This window comes from Panthera onca, chromosome B2 (assembly GCF_046562875.1).
Source record: "Panthera onca isolate mPanOnc1 chromosome B2, mPanOnc1 haplotype 2, whole genome shotgun sequence".
Lineage (NCBI taxonomy): Eukaryota > Metazoa > Chordata > Mammalia > Carnivora > Felidae > Panthera > Panthera onca.
In genome coordinates this window covers 143,766,551-143,786,319 of record NC_138343.1, presented here as the reverse complement: position 1 = coordinate 143,786,319, position 19,769 = coordinate 143,766,551, and the positions used below count along the sequence as shown (strand labels likewise).

The 19,769-nt window shown below is 46.9% G+C and overlaps 1 protein-coding gene across 10 annotated transcripts in view; it reads right to left on the bottom strand.

The window, feature by feature from the left end:
* MAP3K4 (mitogen-activated protein kinase kinase kinase 4) overlaps positions 1 to 19,769 on the bottom strand; it is a 113,033-nt gene that overhangs the window by 21,189 nt on the left and 72,075 nt on the right. For 8 of the 10 annotated variants that reach the window (XR_013555847.2, XR_013555846.2, XM_078447544.2 and 5 more), the window contains exons 5-15: positions 19,550 to 19,696; positions 14,034 to 14,191; positions 10,875 to 10,991; positions 9,271 to 9,370; positions 9,041 to 9,124; positions 7,354 to 7,617; positions 5,895 to 6,044; positions 3,472 to 3,633; positions 2,879 to 3,012; positions 2,111 to 2,189; positions 1,306 to 1,384 (exon numbers count right to left, since the gene is read on the bottom strand). Coding sequence is in view for 8 of the 10 variants with exons in the window: in XM_078447544.2 (XP_078303670.1) it covers positions 1,306 to 1,384; positions 2,111 to 2,189; positions 2,879 to 3,012; positions 3,472 to 3,633; positions 5,895 to 6,044; positions 7,354 to 7,617; positions 9,041 to 9,124; positions 9,271 to 9,370; positions 10,875 to 10,991; positions 14,034 to 14,191; positions 19,550 to 19,696 (1,474 nt within the window). In the remaining 2 variants the exon portion in view is untranslated. The remainder of the gene's footprint in view (positions 1 to 1,305; positions 1,385 to 2,110; positions 2,190 to 2,878; positions 3,013 to 3,471; positions 3,634 to 5,894; positions 6,045 to 7,353; positions 7,618 to 9,040; positions 9,125 to 9,270; positions 9,371 to 10,874; positions 10,992 to 14,033; positions 14,192 to 19,549; positions 19,697 to 19,769) is intronic. The other 2 variants (XM_078447538.2, XM_078447540.2) reach the window with 1 other exon arrangement.

Here is a 19,769-nt window from a genome sequence, read left to right as displayed (position 1 = left end):
TATACTCTTCCTACATTGTAACTTTGCCACCATGGAAATGATTCCTCACGTAGGGAAGACTTTAAAGAAGTGATTTTTACTGAATTATTGATGGTGTATTCTTAGTGAAATATTTTAGGAGATCAGAAAATCAAAGCTTTTAGGATAATATGATTAATCAAAAATTTGATAAGAATACAGAACACCATAAAATTGTAACCTTATATAAAATGTTCACAGAGTTTTGTAAATGGTGACTTTCATAACAGCCTTGGGAGAAAAGCAGGTATAAACTGAGTATACTGTTTTTTAAGTATTTATTTATTTTTGAGAGACAGAGAGTGCATAAACAGGGGAGGGGCCGAAAGGGAGGGAGAGAGAGAATCCCAAGCAGGCTCCGTGCTGTCAGAGCAGAGCCCAGTGCAGGGCTTGGACTCACAAACCATGAGATCGTGACTTGTACCAAAATCAAGAGTCGATGTTTAACTGACTGAGCCACCCAGGTGCCCCCTGAGAGAATTTTAAAGATCAAGGAACCAAGCATTAAAACCCAGTGTACTAAATTTTCTATAGCTAGCAAATACCCTTTAAGATATAGTTCCTCCCACTCGAGAAATTTACCATTTATGAATTATTTTATTTTGTGTAATTTAAACTTTTAAAATTACTAAATTTTCACTTTTGGATGTTTATTGCATATAAATAGAGTTTTGCTTTTAGTTACTATCTCAAGAATGGGGTAAGACACGGCCTTTTTCTGATACATATTTTGTTGTAAAGTTTCAACATACTCCATAAAACAGTATATTAACTATAATTGAAAACTCTAATTGAAGTACATCATAGCGAAACTTGTGTTTTTGTCTTTTTAAGTAAAATCAAATAAGAATTTACTATGTTAGTGGGGAAACAGGTACCGTCTCAGCTGTGAAAAGGGGAACAATTACACTTGCCCCCCTCCAGCAGGAAAGGCCCTTCCTTGCTCCTTAACGGACAACTCTGTCTCCAAGTCTTTCCTTCCCAGAAGAAGAGATTTTAAGGGGGAGAATAAAGTGTTGGTGTGCAAGAAATAATGAACTAAAATGTGTAGTTAAGACTGCTGGCAGGCAGTGAATGCCGTGTGCTGGCATTTTAGTCTTCCTGCTGGATTTGGAAGGACTATGGTCTTCTTCTCCACAGACACACCTCATTCCTGTAACTTTCACTGTCGCTTTCCGGAATACCGTTAAAGAACTTCTCTACACCGGGTAAACGGCCACAATTACAAGATGATGCGCTTGCCCAGACCAGGAGGTTCTAGGGGAAGTGTTCTAACTGCCATCTTACCAAGGTACAAACCTGTAACAGGACTGTGCGGCTTTCCTATCACATGGCCAATGCATTCATTCATCAAGGCTTGAAGACTCTGGAAACCCGAGGAAAATAGCAAAGAAGAAGGGGAATGTACATTCTCTCAATTAGTAAGTAACACAAATTAACCTTTCAGTATATTTAAAAGAAACATGCTACCCTTAGTCAAGATTTTCAAAGTTTGTTTAAAAGAAAATAGCTATAAACATAAATTAAACACAAATTGCATATAACTTATAATGATAATACATACAATTCTATTTTTAGGAACAAAAACAAATTCACATTCAACTCCCCATAGTGCAATGATGTGCACAAGCACATCTCTACTACTTGAGGCTAAAATGAATGAATTCACATGCTGAACACCATCTTTTGGAACTGATGGAACGTACTGGAATAAAAGTGATAATATTCAACATTTGGCACTACCCCCTCAAATGGCACATGCTCGTGTGAACCGGCTAGTCCCTCGTTAAACTGCCAAAAAGCAGCAACTAGTAAGTCAGCAATTCATAAAATCTGAAACTGACAAATATTTTAGAAGTGCTAGGCTTCCCAGCTATCCACGGACTTAGCCAGTTGGACACTATTGTTATGAAAAGAAAAGAACACGGAATTTCTTACTATGCTATTAATAATAGAGTGCTTTTACTTTAGCATTATCGTTACAATTATGAGAATAATATTTAAGAACAGCTATAAAAAATACACAGAAATAGTAATCAATTCATTTCTTTAATGAAAACAAAACAAAACAAAACTCTAGAACATTCCATACCAAGAAGTCATCTTCTGGCAAAGCTGAAATAAAGGCAGGTTCAATGGCTTGTAGAAAATCAAAACCTTGGGTTGCCCACCTGTTACATGAAAAAGTTCAATAATCACAAAACCAAGAAAATACTGTAGCAGTTTTACTCTATACAATACTGAAATGTAATGTGACTGGAAAATTATGGTCTAAGAAAAAAACATACCTTTTGGGGATGAGTAAATTTATAGCATGTTTTGTGAGAAAAGGACAAACAACTTCTTCATAAAGGAACTGGTTACCAATTTGTTTCCATTTACATTAATAACAGGCTTAAATTTCATGAGGGAGGGAAAAAAATTAGCATCAGGAAGACCTGTCCAGGGAGAAAGTGAACTCCCTTGAAGTTAACTCATTATGGAACGAATTTTGCTTTTAAGTTTTCCAAGCACTATGGAGTTTGCTGTGCTAATAGTTCCATTTAAAAACAAAACAAAGCAAAATCCTGATGGCCAAAGAGTTCAAAATGCTCCTTTTTGTGTCAGCTGCTCCGAAATCTCACATACAATATGCAAACGGAATATTACCAATCCCATATCCCTTGTATTCCTGCATCTTCCAGCTTCACAGGCTGCTCCAACACTCACACTCACACATGCTCACGCACTCACAAACACATACACACGTGCCCGCTTGCGCGCGCGCTCTCTCTCGCTCTCGCTCTCTCTCTCGTCTCTGCTGGAGAGACTGGACAACTGAGTTACTTGCAGCTCCGGGAAACATGTCCTTGGTCATTACCTGGGTCTTGTACCTCGACCGCTCTCACATTTAGTTAGGACGTAGTTCATCCACTTCCGGGCAAAGCTTATATATTTGTCTCCTATCTTCTGTCTAAACTCTCCAGACATCAAACGAACGACTTCTTTATGATACTGTAAGAAGATTTTGTGCATATCAAAATGAAGAAGAAAATAACGATTATACAACTATCTCAACGCTACAAATGCCATGTCTGTCTAAAATGTCATTTTTCTAGAAACAAAAAGTAAAGTCTAATTAAAATTTACACATTTCAAGAACATAAAAAGTTACAGATAACGTAATATCTTAAAGTGCGGCTTCACGATGTTTTATTCGTAAGTTGAAATTACAGACGTACTGTCATGACAGTAACCATCTCATAGAAGGTTTTGAACGCAGAAAGCTGTTAGCACAAAATAAGAACTGGGCAACGACTGGCCAGTCTAAAAGGAAACCAGCATTTCTGATACTCAGCAGCGTACGATGAGACGTGCCTGACGAAGCCGTGATTCCCATCAACAGTCTGACGCGAGTGCGTCACGGAGCAACCGCAAAACTACACTGCGCTTCTCCTCTTGCTCTGTACCCACCTCGAACCCAAAGTTGTACCCCTGAATCATCGCCTCGCGGTAGTACTGCTGCAGCGTGACAGACTCAGATTCGTCAACCTCCGCGTCAAATTCGGAAGTGAACATGTGGTCCACTCGGTCGATGGCATCGCTTATTCTGTTGCAAAGCTCTAGCGCGTCATTCTAAAGAGGCCCAAAGCATAATGAATACAAACCAAGCAATCACCTAATACCTACTGCATTTTAGAGGAAGACTCCTTTCGTCATCACAGACGTCAACCACTGCAATATATTTTAGCCGTATCTATTCTAGTTATTCAAAAATAAAGGATATTTATTTACTTATTTTCATGTTTGTATTCATCATTTGTATTAGGTCTTCTTTAACATCTTATGAAATCCAAGAGGAAAAATGAATCCATTTAAAACGATAATGTCTAGGGGCGCCTGGGTGGCTCAGTCAGTTAAGCGTCAAGACTCTTGGTTTTGGCTCAGGTCATGATCTCAGGGTTTGTGAGTCTGAGCCCCACATCGGGCTCTTCATTGATGGTTTGGAGCCTGCTGGGGGTTCTTTGTCTCTCCCTGTCTCTGCCCCTCCACTGCTCTCTCTCACTCTAAATAAATAAACTTAAAAAGAAAGAGAATGCCTAATTACTATGTGGTCTCTAAACAGACGCTTTCCTCTTCATATTTTGCACATCAACCACCAGCTGCTTTCCCCCCCCGGGGCGGTTGTTGAAGTGTAAGTGTGGTTTCAATCCAACACGTGGACCCTGTATTGTCCTTCTCATCTCCCTGCTGCTACTTGCTAGCAGCCTGGGGGTTCTCAGCTAGGGCTGATTTCACCCGCCTTGTGCCAAGGGGACACTGGCAATGTCTATTTTGGTTGTCACAATTTGGGGAGATGGGGTGTGAAATCTATTGGTATCTAGTGTGTAGAAACTAGAGATGCTGCTAAATATCCTACAAAACAGGGCAACTGCCCCAAAACAAAGAATTCTTGACCAAAAATGTGAATACTGCCGAGGCTGAAAAGCCCTGTCCCCGCTGGCGCTTCGTTGTCTCCGCAGGCAGGACGACAGCCACTCCGAGCTGGACCCCCACCCCGCCCCTGAAACACAGGCATGTGCACATGCTCTCCACCGGGCGCTCCCCCTACATACTGCTTCAAAATGCTCTTCCTAAATCTTCAACGACTCCCTGAGGCCTAGAAAAAAATAAAATCCAAAATCTCTCAACAGCCTGACTTTTGTCCATCTAATTTTACCAGCTTTATCTCCCCCAACTTTCCACTGTGTCCACCAAGATCCAGCCAAATCAGACTATTTGATATGTGGTGAGCACTCCGGTTCCCCTGATCCAGAGCAATGTTCCTTCCCGGTTTGTATCTTCGGTAATCCTACAAGCTGAAATGCCTCCATGGTGGCAATTCCCAGATGCTACGAGGTTCTATTATCTCCCTCCTCAGGACTTCGGTGTGGCAGTTCAGGTCCTGAAGGCCATAAATCCCTTAGGCTCAAGAATCATCACTATCTTATATAATTTTACGCTCTCCAGAGTTCATGGACTCAAAGACAAAGTCTCTTGCCCTGCTACTGGAGTGGGAAGGCAATCGATGAGAGAATGTGTTTCCAGGTAAATAAGACAAATCAGACTGACAGAAGAAAAACAAATGTTTATCAAACTACTTCTGATTTCCAGAAGTGCTGCTTCTTCAAGCAGTCAAGCCCTGATGTGACTAAGAAGGCATAACTGATGGCCTGTGGAACAGTGTGGATCAGACCACGGCTGATGACTGGGGTACAAGGCAGAAGTGGTGAAAACAGGAAATCCTGGGAAAAGGTGAGGCTCTGGCTTGCCCTGGACGTGGAAGGCCTGCCGCCTGTCTACAACTGCTTTCTCTGCTGTATTTCATTTGGCTGAAGTATCTGCTAAAGCAAGGCATAAACAAGGCTTCTTTTAGATTACACATTACTGATCTGGAGTACCTCTAGCAAATACTGGTAATTGCTAAAGAAGAAAGGAAGCTGGATTAGAAATAAAGAGACCTTTTAAATGCCAGTATCAACTTGGCTGCTAACCCACCACGTGCCATGAAGAAATCACGTAACTGTTCAGATTTCTATCCCATCCAATCCCAACGTTCTACGGCTCCAAGAAAGATGTGGGAAATGTTTAGTTGAAGTGTGGGAAAATGTGTATTGTGAAGAGGGGGAACGGTGAGGACAATGTCGCGCTTCAGATCCCCCACGTGGTAGTACGTTGTCACACCCGGACTCTTCCACAGCATGACAACGGGACATCAGTCAAACAGCTGGGGTAGAGGTGGCAGGTGAGGGAGACGAGGCAGGGGGAGGCAGGGGAGGGAGAGGCAGTGGGGGTGGGAGAGAGAGGCGGCAGGGGAGGGAGAGGCGGCAGCTAAGGTTGGGGCGGCACCGGAATACCTTTAGCTGCTGCAAAGCCTTGGCGATGAGCGGCTGACTGGATGTCTGCTCCTGGTGCAGAGTCATGAGTCCCTCGATGGACTGCTGGAAGGCCTTCCTCTGAATTGTGAGATGGGCAGACTGCATGACAACTAGTAAAAGATTATCCACCTGGGAGGAAAATCAAGCACCGGGCTTAAAAAGAGACCCACTTAAGGGTTTCCCATTCCAGGTGAACCCCTCGTCCAAAAACAATGCCAACCTCACAGAGCTACCAGGCCAGGAACCAGCGGATCAGAAAGCAGTTTTCAAGCAGAGCTACGCCTGGCAGTGGGCCCTACGTCTAAAGTCTTCCACACAACAGTGAAGAATCCCACGGAACTGTGTGGGCACGATGCCTTGAACAGCCTAGAACCACAAGTAACTCAATACTCCTGCAGCAGTCTGTGTGTGTGTGCGTGTGTGCGCGTGTGTGCGTGTGTGCGTGTGTGTACACGTGCTGGAGCAGTCCATAAAGCTGGAAAATGCAGGAATAAAAGAAAGTGACCTGAGTGGCTTTCCATGAAACAGACAAACAGCTAATTGAGACTTCATTAGCTTTTTCTTTCAGTGGCAGTGAGTCACTGCAGTATTTCGCATAGAGGTGTGATGTGATCACAGCCGCGTATTATGAAGGTCATTCTGAAAGCACCCAAACAAACACAGACTTGGGGAGAGGGAAGGTGTGGCTGGAAGTGTGACAGTGCAGCAGTCCAGTCCCGGGATGACAGAATCGAACTGTGGTGGTGGCTCCGGACGGCACAGAAAGCGTCACGTGCTGGAGATGCTTCGGGTGTGCTAGGGCTGGTGACTAACCGGGGGGTAGAAGGACGAGTCTATACAGTCACACTCTGCTTTAAACACCTGAGTGGACAGAGCACCATTCACAGAGACACAGAACACGAGCGAGAGAGCAGGTCGTGTGGAGAAGAGACAGCCGTGCGCTCAACTGTGGCCAGGCTGAATGCCGAGGGCATGCGAGGGTTTCTTCCAGGTTGTAATTAATGACTTATTTCAACCATCCTGGGATCCCTGTCGGGGAGGTAGGTAAAAAGCTTCACCACAAAAATGGAAGCTAAAAGCAAGTCAAGCAGAATACACGAAGAAGCGGAACTTCTGAACGGGCGAGAGAACTCCTGTGAGAGTGTGAGTACACAGATCACGGCTCAACCAGGTAAGGACATCAATAAAATACTCCAAATATTCCAGTATAATTTAACATACACAATTTGAAGGCATATGCTGGTACAAGTCATGCTACAAAACTCTGAAAACATCGAGGTCCATTTGGGGGGAAGTCTACACTGGAGACTCCCGTGGCAGTTAAACCAATCACTCGGGAGCCGGTCGTTTGTTTTCTCTAAAGGTATTTGAAGTAGCCAGTGCTGCCTCAGGTGGGGGGTGGGGAGCAGCGGGTGCGGGAGCCGCGACTGACACACACCTGCATGCTTCTCAGGGTATCGACGGTCTCCACCTGCGGCACGACTTTGACGGGCTGCGCTTCCCACGCGGCCCAGCCATCGTCGGCATCCCGGGCGCGGTCGCTGTGCTTGGTGAGCAGTAGGTACGCGTCAATCAGGACGTCATCGGACTCTTTGGAGCAGTCCTTTCCCGCAGCTGCATTGAGCAACTGAAGAATAATGCTCTTCTCAGCGAGGGTGTCTGGGACAAACACCTGCAAGTTTTCCAAGCCGGGAATCTGTACCTGCAAAAGAAATGACCCAGAATCTTAAACTAGGGAATGTCACACATAGAAATGTTATTTAAAAAGAAAAACAAAAACAAAAAACAGAAAAGGACCGGCCTGTGTGGGGAAGGCGCAGAAGGCACCTCAGGGCATCCAGGGCCACGCTGCAGGCGGCAGGGAGGACAGCACGGGAGCACTGTGCCCGAGAGGCCTGGTGAAGCCACTCACAGAGCACCCTCCCACCGCCGTATTTTTAGTATAAGCACAAAAATACCCTCCAGGGGAGGAATGTTGGCCTCCAACAACCTCAATCAGCGCTACTTTGAGATGCTTACAGAAAGTAAGGCAAAACATGCTAATAACAGATTCATTAATCATTCTTGGTGGGGGCATCATAAAAAGCCTTTTAAAGATCATTTTAATAAGGAACACGCATGTGATATTGTTGTGCAAATCACACATAAATGCAGGTGGGATAAAACTGTGGGCTTGGGATAAAATTTCCAGTAATAAGACCATAACACAGAGTCTGTCAATACTAAATGTCCAACAACTTAAATGGGAGTAAAGATGGTGACTCAAAAAGGGGGTCCACTGATGGCAAACGTTCCTATAAAAAGTCTAAATTGTTTCAGGAAATGTAAGGGTAAAACATAAAAAAAAAACACTTAAAATAATTATTTTGTTATTTTACATTATCATCGTACACACATTATTTTAGATGTATGTGTAGCTAATTTTAACAAAAAGTATGAATGAATATTTGATGACTTTATCTGCATTCTTTTTTAAAATTTTTTTAACATTTATTTAAAAAAATTTTTTTAATGTTTATTTATTTTTGAGAGAGAAAGAGAGCACGAACAGGGGAGAGGCAGAGAGACAGGGAGACACAGAATCTGAAGCAGGCTCCAGGCTCTGAGCTGTCAGCACAGAGCCCGACATGGGGCTTGAACTCACAAACCACAAGACTGCGACCTGAGCTTGAAGCAGGACGCTTAAATGACTGAGCCACCCAGGTGCCCCTAACGTTTATTCATTTTTTTGAGGAAGTCAGAGACAGCACAAGCTGTGGAGGGGCAGAGAGAGAGGGAGACACAGATTGCCAAGCAGGCTCCAGGCTCCAAGCTGTCAGCGCAGAGCCTGACGTGAAGCTCAAACTCACAAACCGTTAAGGCCCATGACCTGAGCCGAAGTCAGAGGCTTAACTGACTGAGCCACCTCAACTTTATCTTCCTTCTTAAAGCAAGTCAATACATATGAAAAACTTTGTTTTTCTAATTATTTCATTGAGAAATTATAAGAAAGTCTTTTTACTGGGATCAATATAGCCAGCAAAGCCTAAAATATTTACCATCTGGACCATTAAGATAAAGTCTGTCCATTTTAGAGAAAAACAGGAAAGGCAAAATATTCCAGTTACAGCATTTTAAATATTTACCTTAACATACTGCTTTGATTTCAGAACGTCCAGAAGGTCTCTGACTGGGGCTGAAAGTACAAATTCTGCTGCTATTTCCAGGTCCTAAGGATCACAGTTACAAAGAAACTTCTTTAGGGTTAGCTTTTAAAAAGGAAGGAAGGAAGGAAGGAAGGAAGGAAGGAAGGAAGGAAGGAAGGAAGGTAGGTTGGTAAAGGAAACATTTTCAACAATCAGGATTGTTAACTCACCTTTCTCAACATTTTGGCAAATCCGAGGGCCTTGGAGGCTCTTTCTCTGGCTTCGTGGAAGAGCTCCTTCAGCGCCCGACTAATCTCTATGACAGACCTCCTGCAAAGTCAGCGCCACCCAGTTAGAGCCCGTGACACTGTGTCAGGAAACCGCAACAAAGAGGAGCAAGTCCCAAACCACATTAACAAAGACTGAGAACTGGACACATGGGAGCAAGCAGTTACTGAGAATGTGTCTGAAATACTCAGAAGTTCGCTCTCTTGTAGTTTTCTAGAAGGTACTTGTATTCTTTACATAAGTAAGGCACACACAATAACCTTCAAATAACAGCAAGCTCAATTTTCTAAAGATTTGATTATACTAATTTCTTGGAGTTTGAGATAAAATTCCTAAAAGTTGACTCCCAGTGCAGAATCTTTCTGAAAAGGAACATACACAGTGGTGGGCTGGTAAATGGTTAACAACCGGCCCCCCTCAAGTTCCTGCCTTCATGGTGTCTGGTGATTTCTGTGGCATAAATACGCCCCTCGCGGCTGGCTGCGAGCTACCAGCGTGACGGCACTGAGCGACGGCTGGGGGACAGGTGTGCATGATCGTACTTCGGCTCCCCGGAGCCAGGAGGAGCCAGGATGAGCCAGGATGAGCCAGGATGAGCCAGGACGAGCCAGCACGAGCCAGACCCAGCACACCAGCGCACGAGCCCGCTTTTTAGATCCACCGCTAATAAAGAACCAGGGCACCCTAAGAGCCCTTCTCTAGTTCACCACCTTACATCTCCGACTCCCCGTTTATTCTGCATCCACCGTGTTACCTCCCAAACCTGCAGGACCTTCTACAGACTGAGTCCTTCTAATTCTCAGCTATTCGTACTTTCCCAGGCAAGAATCTGGGTGAACGCTTCTTTCTTTAACTCTGGCATGAGGACCTCCCAGGTATTCTGAAACCCAAAATGTGCTTCTCATCAAATTTTGGATGGTGAGAGAAACACATTTCAGCTCTAGAGAAGTCATTTCCCTTGAGCATTTCCTAAGCTTGAATCCTAGGATATCGCTAATAACTGGCCACAAAACAGCTATACGGCTGATATACGTGCCACAGAAAGAGCGATTCAACATGGTCCAACCTGAATACCATCTCTCGGAACTGGAGGAAATGCAACAGATGCGTAAGCCATGGTTTCATGTACTTAAGCTTCAAGTTCAACAGAAGGAATAAGCTATGCATAAAAACAATGACAATGTGCTAAATGTATTAATGGACTGATAGAAAGAAACATAATTATGTGATTAGAGACTTTCCAGGACACAGGGATGAATGCTCTCTACTCATTTTTAGTCAACTTGCACTCTTTCTCCCTTTCTCAAAAGACACTATTTTCATTAGGCCACTAAATTCTAAATTCACCTTCAAAGAAAATGCCACAGAAAATTCTCACTAAGAGAGGACAAGGACAGGTAAGACAGTCACAACAGAAATCTTCAGATCCACTATGGAAATCCCTACAGTCCAACAGTTCGGTTTGAACAAGGTGCATTTTAGACTCATCACCAAGAGCAGGAGTCCGTGAAATAAGGAAGGGGAGGGGAAGGGAATGAGGCACAACCTTATTTCGTCTGAAGCGTTGCTGTCGTCGGCGCTGGTCCAGAACTCGGCACAGCTCTCCTGTAAGCCAAACTCTAAAAAACTTCCTGTCGACTTCAGCAGCATCCCTGCGATGTCACTAAGGGAACAAAAGTACAAAAGTAAACCAAAGAAGAAAAACTGTCCTCGTTCTAATTCTAGAATGAGAAGCTGAAAGTCCAGCTGTTTTAATAGTTTGGGAATCAACAATAGTGAGAATTTTCTTGTACTATAAAATCCCGATTAATGTGAGAAAGGGGAAATCTCAACTACGGCATGTATCTGTCTTCGTTCTATTATCACGGTTTTATCATAAACCTTAAAATTTTAAATCATATTCAGAGCAGCTAGGTAATTATTACACAAATGTAATTTTCTACTTAAAAGTCTAAAATAGCATAAAACGGCCTCAAATATATATCTGTGACCAGATACTTTTTAAAAGCTTTATAAACTAAATGACGGCATAAGAAAACAAAGTGAATTCCTTAAATGCAACTGTTTCTACAAATTTCCCTGACAATTAGCTTCCCCTGGTCCGTCAACACGAAACACTCCACACAGCTGATGCCCCTCGTGGAGTGCACAATCCACACACTAGGGAAAAGGGTAAGCCCGAGTGTATAAAACTATCTAAATGAGTGGAGTGAAGCCTCAACAGCAGTTTACCGGCCTCTACGTTCAAAGAGAGGAGCGTCTATCTGGTAAAAGAGAGCGAGTAAGCATACAAACAGTGGCAGACGCGGCACAGGGAAGCGCCAGGGGACTTGCAGAGGACGGAGACCAAACCCAGCTGCGTGTGCGACACAGGGGTGCAAGGGAGAGAGCAGTGAGAAGAGAGGCTAGCAGCAAGGGAATGGAGGAGGGGAAGAAAAGTCCAGGAAGAACAACGAATACGATCGAAAGGCATGAAGACGTGTTAAGCAAGAGGTCTGGCTGCAAAAAGAAATTGCACAATCTGAAAGGAGCGAGACCCAGAACGCGAGCTGCGGCCAGGCTGCGAAAGGCCTTGCACGTCCTGCCGAGTGCCCCACCTTCAGTTACTGGGCAGAGAGGTCAGCCTTCAAAGAAACTGAGTGGGAAAGGGACCTGATTACAGACCTGCTTTCAGAACAGCAGTGGAGGAGGATACCCACAAAGGGTTTGCTCGACAAGCACTGAGTATCTGTTACGTAGTAAGCAGTGAACGGAACCGGTAAGAACCACTCCAGTGAAGAGAGGAAAAACCAAGAAATAAAATAAAAAAGGAAAATATGGAGCAGTTCCGTTAAGTGCTATGGAGAGAAACAAGAGGAAAGGAAACCAAGAGAACTTGTGGGTAGGAATTTCCATCTTAAGTATGGAGAAGGGGACATTTAGACAAAGACCTAAAGGAAGCGGAAAATGGGTCATGAAAATAACGGGGGAAGAGCAGTTCAACTAGAGGAACCACCAAGTGCAAAGGGCCGGAGGCACGAGCATGCCCTGTCCGGGAAAAACAATAAAGAGGCCAAGGTGGCTGTCCGGTAAGGCCTGGAGAAGGGGACAGAGAAGGATGACAGAGAGTCAGTGAAAAGTCAGACTGTGTCCAGCCTTACGGGCCATGTTCAGGAGCTCTCACTTTTACTGAGGAAGAAGGGAAGCCACTGGAGTCTTTGCAAAAGAGGAGAAAATGGTCTGATGTGCACTTTAACAAGATCATTCTGGCTGTGGTGTTGAGAATAAACCAACGGGGTGAAGAGCTAAAACAGAGAGTCTCCTTGGAGAGCGCCTGCAGTCATTCGAGCAAGATACGACAGCCTGGGAGGAGTGCCCACGTGGAGGGGTGTGCAGAGGTCAGACTGCGGATGAATCCTGAAGGGACCAGCGACAGGCTCAGGGGTAGTGTGCGAGACAAAGACAGGACTCAGGGATGGCTCTGAGACTGAGGGAACCTGGGAGGAACAGCCCAGGAAGGAGACCGCTGCCGTGCGCATCCAGAACTAGCCTGGCCCGTGGCGGCAGGCCCTCAGTCGGGAACTGCTCAGAAGAAGGCACAGGAAGGTGAAGTTCAGACACTGCCGCGTACAGACAGCAAAGGACGAGCAACAGATAAAAACAAAAAACCGACAGGAGGAAATGAGGCTGGGGGGAAATTACATAACATGAATGTGGCACAAATGAACAGTAACCTCTTAAAAAAAAATTTGTTTGACAAAGCCCGACAGCCTGGAAACAGAAAATGCAAACAGAAGAAATTACAGGCAAAGCAGAATTACTGGACATTAAGAGAAGGCGAGATGCTGAAAAGGGCCGTGAGCGCACTTTGTAAGAAGGCTGACTGGTTCTGGAACCAACCGGAACAGGAAGGCAGGGCCCGAAGGGCCGGGGAGGTCGGAGAGTGAGCCGCTCACTCACAATCCAGGGAGAGAGGACGGTCAGGGCAGGAGAGGGATTCTGAGGCCCTGCGCACGGGACACAGATGGGGGGGGGTGGGCGACAGCGATGCCCTGTGAGGCTGGAGGGGAACCCGGGAGAGCTGCGGTCCTCACGACCCACACGACAGAGGGGAAGCTGGGCTGAGCACACGAGGACTTCTACGAGGGGACAGAGGAAATGAAATGGCTGATGGGGCAAGTGAGAGGGGGCGGCACTGACCCCCAGCAGCCGAGTCGAGAGCCGAGGGGCCGGCAGCGGGGACGCCACCTTGGGCACTCAGCTCCTGGAGAAGGGACGTGGGTGAGACACACGCCTGAGGTTCCCAGCACCCTGCCAAGGCTGGGACACCCGGGGCCTCCGGTCTGAGCCGCCCTTCAGGGGCCTCAGAGCGTTTCCGCTAAGGCAGGGGTTCCTCAACTTCTCAACTGGCATTTTGGGGGGAGAATTTGTGGTTTGGGGGCTGTCCCGTGCACTGCAGGATGTTCAGCAGTGTCGCCGGCCTCTAATCAGGAGCACCGCCCAGTCACTACAAGCAAAACTGTTTCTGGAAGGTGCCAAATGTCCCCACACACCCCCCGCTGAGCAGCCTGGCTCCCAGGACAACAAAACTCGGGAGAGAGGCACATGCGCACGTGTGACTGCTTGTCACCTTCATGTAACTGAGCAGGTACACATGTCGCAGAGAACAGGGTGGGGGGCGGGGGGCGCGAATGGGCGGGCACGCTCAGGAGCACAAGGGTCCTACCAGAAAAGTTTGCCGGCCTGTGCTTCTCCTCCCCGGATGTAATGGGTTATTTCTTTGGTGAAATTCCATTCTTCTTCTAACAGATTTTTTAAACTATGGGATGCCTGAGGTAACTGCTGTAGCATTTGGATCCAGCTTCTCATGTAATCAAAATACACCTTAAATAAAGAAACATAAAGGGAGACAGTTGAGAACAGAACTCAGCAGCTCACAGCGTTCACCTCTGCTGACCTGAAAGCCACAAATGAGAAGGGCAAAGTGGAGGGGACGTTGAGGCACGTAGCCCTGCGAGAAGCAAGATCCTTCATTGCATCACCGAGGCCTTCATTGCATCACCGAGGTCTGAATGGGCACTTCTCTTAAACTGTGCAACTCAACTCCTTGGCAATTTAACACATTATTTATAATCCCCTCAAATTACCAAGAAAATAAAATGTTCACAATGTACACAGAAGTAAAAAAACACACAAACAAAAACCAAAATAATAATACCCAGAAAATTTCCTTATTAATATATTATGAAATTATTCCTTTAAGAGGTTGGGATCTTTACTTGTTGAATCACCTAATTTAACTTTGGACAGTATCTTCCGTGTTGAGAGGAAAAGAGCACACTTTTCGCCACCATCCCTTCCTGACACCCGGATTTTTATGACATGGTTTTTTTCAAGATGTATGATATATAAGTTATGGTATCTAATCAAAATACCCAGGTCTTCTGAAATGGGGTTTACGTCCACCACAAATCCTATGCAACAGCTCTCCCGTCCCTACATCCTTATTTTGATGTATCTGCTGCTTCCCAGGGTTTTACTGTCAATTAGCTTTTCTCAAGACAGGTTCACAATTATTAGATGACAAAAACTCACTGTGGATTCTCCTACCGAGAGGACAACTTGACTGAGTATAAAATGCCTGAATTACACGTTCTCCGCTTCAGAAGGTTTCAGGCATTGCTCCCGGACTACTGTCTGCCCTTGCGTGTTGTTCGAACAAAGAAACCTGATGCCAGCCACGTCTCCCGCTGTCCCCGCTCTCCTCACGCCCTGAGGTGACTTGCTTTTTCTCGCCCGGATATATACGGGATTCTAGATCCAGTCTCGGATCTCAGTGACTTCCCCAGGCTACATCTTCGTGTTCACTGGAGTGAATGTTTTCTGAAATCCGGTACTAATTTTCGGGAGGTAAATTTCAGGTCTTGCTTTCAGAAAACCGTCTTCTGTTGTGTCTCTGGATGCCTCTGGGCTCCCCCAGCCAGCCTGCGGGGTGTGAATCTGCAGTCTGGGGTCTGTTGTGAACACAGCTGTCTGGGTACGTGGAACCTACCTAATCTGTGGGTCTACCACCATCGCGTCCAAATGACACAAACCCTTAAATACGAGGCCAGGACCCCCTTTGGCTTCTCAGGGTGCTGCTCTCTTCTCCCCGGCTTCGCTCATGCCCGGCCGTCTCCCGAGGAGTGCACCTCTCCCTTACAGCCCCGTCACGGGGCGCCCGTGTGACCGCGTACCCAAAGGCCGGAAGCAGTTGGCATCCTCGTGAACCCTTTGTTCATACGGTCACCTACTGATTTCCCACTGCTGTCATCCTGTCCCTCTCTGGTGTCCAACACAGTCTTCTCTCCATCCCGGACTCAGCCACCACATGATGTTTCATCCCAGATCTTGTCATTACAGAGTATCTCCAGGCCTCAGATCACCCATCCAAACGCCTGATTCTAAAACCTCCTCTCCTCATTCCAGTTTTCTGTTCAACTACCACCACCATGACCATTCTCGTATGGAAACCTTATGTGAACTCCAGTCCATGCGTTTCTCTTCCTCCTCCAGTTCGCTACTCCCTTCCTTCACTCCCTCTCCTCCTTTTTTGGCTTAGAGCCCACACGGTCAGCTCTCCACACCCCGGCCGCCCCCCACCCTGCCACCCCTCCCTCTTCAGCTCACCTGCCAGATCCCCAAAGCACGGTGAGCCCAACAAGTCCACGCCCCACACCCTCATCAAGAAGCTGAGGGTCGTGAGGGTCGCGGGACAGGGAGGAGCCCCTGCTCTACACATCGCGATCCCGACCACGTGGTGCGCGCAATACTTCTGTCTCCACTCGACCCGTTTTCCTTCTCTCTACGACCGCACTTTGAAACCCCTCCATTTTCCTCAGACTGCCAATGCCCACCCTCAGCCCTTCTCAGCAGATGATCTATGTCAGCCCTCCTAACGAAAAGAAGTCATTAGATACAGGATCCCTCACCTTCTCCACCCCAAACACACACGGCCACGTGACATCTCCTCCCAGCGGCGGCCGAGCGAAGCGTCCTCCCAATCTCAACACTTGGGTTTCGAGACCCGCCTCCTCATGGCATCTGCGGAAGCTCACAGTATCGAGTTCCCTCTCCTCTCATACGTGCATCATTTTGTTCATCTGTCTCCCTCCACAAAGTCAATCCCCAAGGCTTTCAAATGGCCTCCAATAAGTTCTATTTAAGAGCTCTCGCTGGACCCACAGTCTTCACTATCGGGGTACAAGCTGCACCCCAGCAGGAACACCGGCTGCACACGTCTCCCCTCTCCCTCCTGCGTCTTCTACAACGGCCACGTCTCGCTCCTCACTATCGCGTTTTCATTCCTTGTAAGTTCTTTTTCCGTGGCTTCCTTAGATCTGTGACACGTTCCTCCATCTCTCTCCTGTCCACTGCTCTGGTTACTTCTAAGGCCAGGGCCAGAGAAGTGAGCTGGGACGGTTTATAGCTTCAATCTGGTTTGCTGCCTCAAGCAAACGCTCACCAAGTCACGTCCCCGGACCTGCTCGCATGAGGGCTTCAGTTTTCCGCGTCAGGACGATGACGAAACGCGGAGTAAAGCCCCCAAAGTCACCGACGTTCCGCATCACGGCCTGCTCACCACTGCCTCCCGTCACCCTCCTCAGCAGCGGGATATGTTCGGACAACACAAGCGTGCCTGCTCCTCCTCTGTCTTGCAGGCAGGCCACCGACAAGCCCTCCGCGGGGACCCCTCCAGCCTCTCCCTGGACCGCTCACACCCCCACACACCACCGCTCCAACGGATCCCTGGACGGGCTGTGAGATACTCAGAGCTTGCGTCTACCCTCACGTGAGTCCAAACTTCAAGGCAAATAACCGTAACGGTCCCTTGGTCAGGCAAGGAGAGGAGAACGGTGTGCCAAATTTTCTCCTTTGCTGAACACGGAGTTTTTTTCTTTACTCGCCATTCCTTTTGCTGTTTTTGAGTTTCAAGAGGAGGGTGTGTGGCAAACACGATGCAGTTGGCCATCCAAAGACCATTCCCTCCTTCCTTTCTAACGAACACACCGATTGTGTTTGGGTTCCCCCAGATGTCAAAACAGGCCCGTGGCATTAGCCACTGAGCGCACTTCGGGCACAAGTTTAAAACCGCTGATAACTTCCAGCTCTTCATCTGTGAAGTCATGGAGATGAAACTAAGGGAGATCTTGTCTCACACAGATCATTGTAGCAAAACCAAAACAAAGTCCTAAGTACTTAGAGCTCTGAGGAGCTGCTGCGAATTTGGGTATTCCCTTCACCTGGCCTTCAGATATCCCACAGGCACACCTCGGACTGCGGACTCCGGACTCCGGCACTGAATGGCCCGAGGGCACACCCTGCCCACCTGCCTCTTACCCTTCCTGCCTCAGTGACCGCACTGATAAGGGTGCTTGCTGTGTGTGCCTTTGTGAAACCACCAAAGACAGTTTGGGAAGCTTTTTGTCTTTTTAAACTCCTGGTTTAACCATCCATTGAGAGAAAGAGAAAAAATAATTTGCATTTGTTTTTTTATCATGACTTTTCAATGATAAAGACTTTTCTGACCTAAGAAATACACTGTATTTCAAAATGTAGCCAGGTTACACACTCTGGTCTTTTATGCATTCACCCCAATTAAGAAATAATTTCAAACTCAAAATTCTTTCTTGTAATGCACCAGATATTATAAGTCCCCCTCCTAGCCACCTCCTTCTTTCTTTTTTTTTTTATTTTTTTTAATGTTTATTTATTTTTGACAGAGAGAGAGAGAGAGAGAGAGAGAGACAGACAGAGCACTAGCAGGGGATGGGCAGAGAGAGGGAGACACAGATTCCAAAGCAGGCTCCAGGCTCCGAGCTGTCAGCACAGAGCCTGACGCGGGGCTCAAATGCACAGACCACGAGACCATGACCTGAGCCGAAGTCGGACGCTCAACCAACTGAGCCACCCAGGCGCCCCCCTTTCTATCCTTCTGCTGTAGCAACTGGAAAGCTAAACATTTGAATCCCCAGCCTCTGCCACAGTCAAGAGGCCACGCCATAGGTTTGGTCAATACGATGCAGAGGAAAGGTGGTGGGTGTGGCTTCCAGGAGAGCGTTCACTGCTCTGGACTTAGCTGGCAAGGACACTTTTCCCCTTCTGCCCTTCTCTTTTCTTCTAGCCTAGAAATTGGGGGTGGTCCCTGGAGGTGCTGCAGCCACCCTGACACAGGACACGGCGAAACGGCATGCAAAATATGTCTTGAAAACCTTCCCCAAATACCCACAAGCATGGTCATTCTTGTATTGTTTCATCAACCTGCCAGGTTACAGAATCATCTGTGCATATGCCCGACTCAATCCAACAGGTACTGGCTACACACTATCCTCTACCAGACATCATGGAAGACAAAGTAACTCCAGGCTACAGCCGCTGGCTGATGACGCTTTCAGTAGTCTGGGAAACCTGAGAGCAGAGAAATGGTGTATCATTGCATATTTCACCGCACAGCTCTAACCATGACTGCGTAGAGTTCAGAGAAGGTGTCGACGGAGGCACGTTAAAGACTGAAATTGTCAGATAAAGCTTCCAGAGAAAAGCAAACCTTGCAAGTAAGTCTTAAACAGGCACCTAAGGTAAAAGGATACGTCCACCAGGAGTGAATAATCGGAACAACAGGACAGGGGTTACAACGTGTGTGCGTGCACACAACTCACATGGTGTAAGGACTGGGGAGCTCCTCTGGGCAGGTCTGCTCCTGCCAAATCCCATTGTAATTCCTCAAATGGGCCCAGTTCCTAGGCGAACTCTGGCTCCCAAACGTCCCCAAGCTAATTTAGGTGACCCGTCTCCAAGTGGTCACCGCATTTCAGAGTCCCGCCCAGGCACCTAGCGCTCACGCCCAGGGCCCAGCCAGACTAGGAGCCTCTAACTGTCACTACTGTCTTCTCAGTCTTGGCGCCGGCCACACATTGCAGAACAGCTAAGAACAGATGGCTCAATAAAATAGGACCAGACTATGACTCCATTTCTGGGCCGTTCTGCTCTAAGATGAAGAGTCTTACAGTTAACAAAATAGGGTAAGCTTCGCCAAAAATTCTAATGCAAAAACCCTTGGGCGTTTTTTAAAACGTGGATTTAGGAGACACAAACGTAATCCAATACTAGATGAAAAGAATCAGGTTAAAGACTGCCCCCTCCCTCTCCCTCTCCCCCCCCCCCGCCCCCCGTGCAGCTGAGAAACCCCCCACTGGGCCTCACCATCAGCATTTTGTGCAGGTCCTCCTCGAAGGCATCGATGTTGCAGTCGGTCTTCTCCAGGTCGTCCAGAACCTCGTGCAGCATGAACTGGTAGTACTGCTTCATCAGAAGGCCGCCCTTCAGCACCTCCTTACACTCCCTCACCAGCTGCGGGAGCACACACACCTTCTGTGACGTCGCACACCAGGGCCGCGCCATCTGTCAGCCCACACACCTCCCA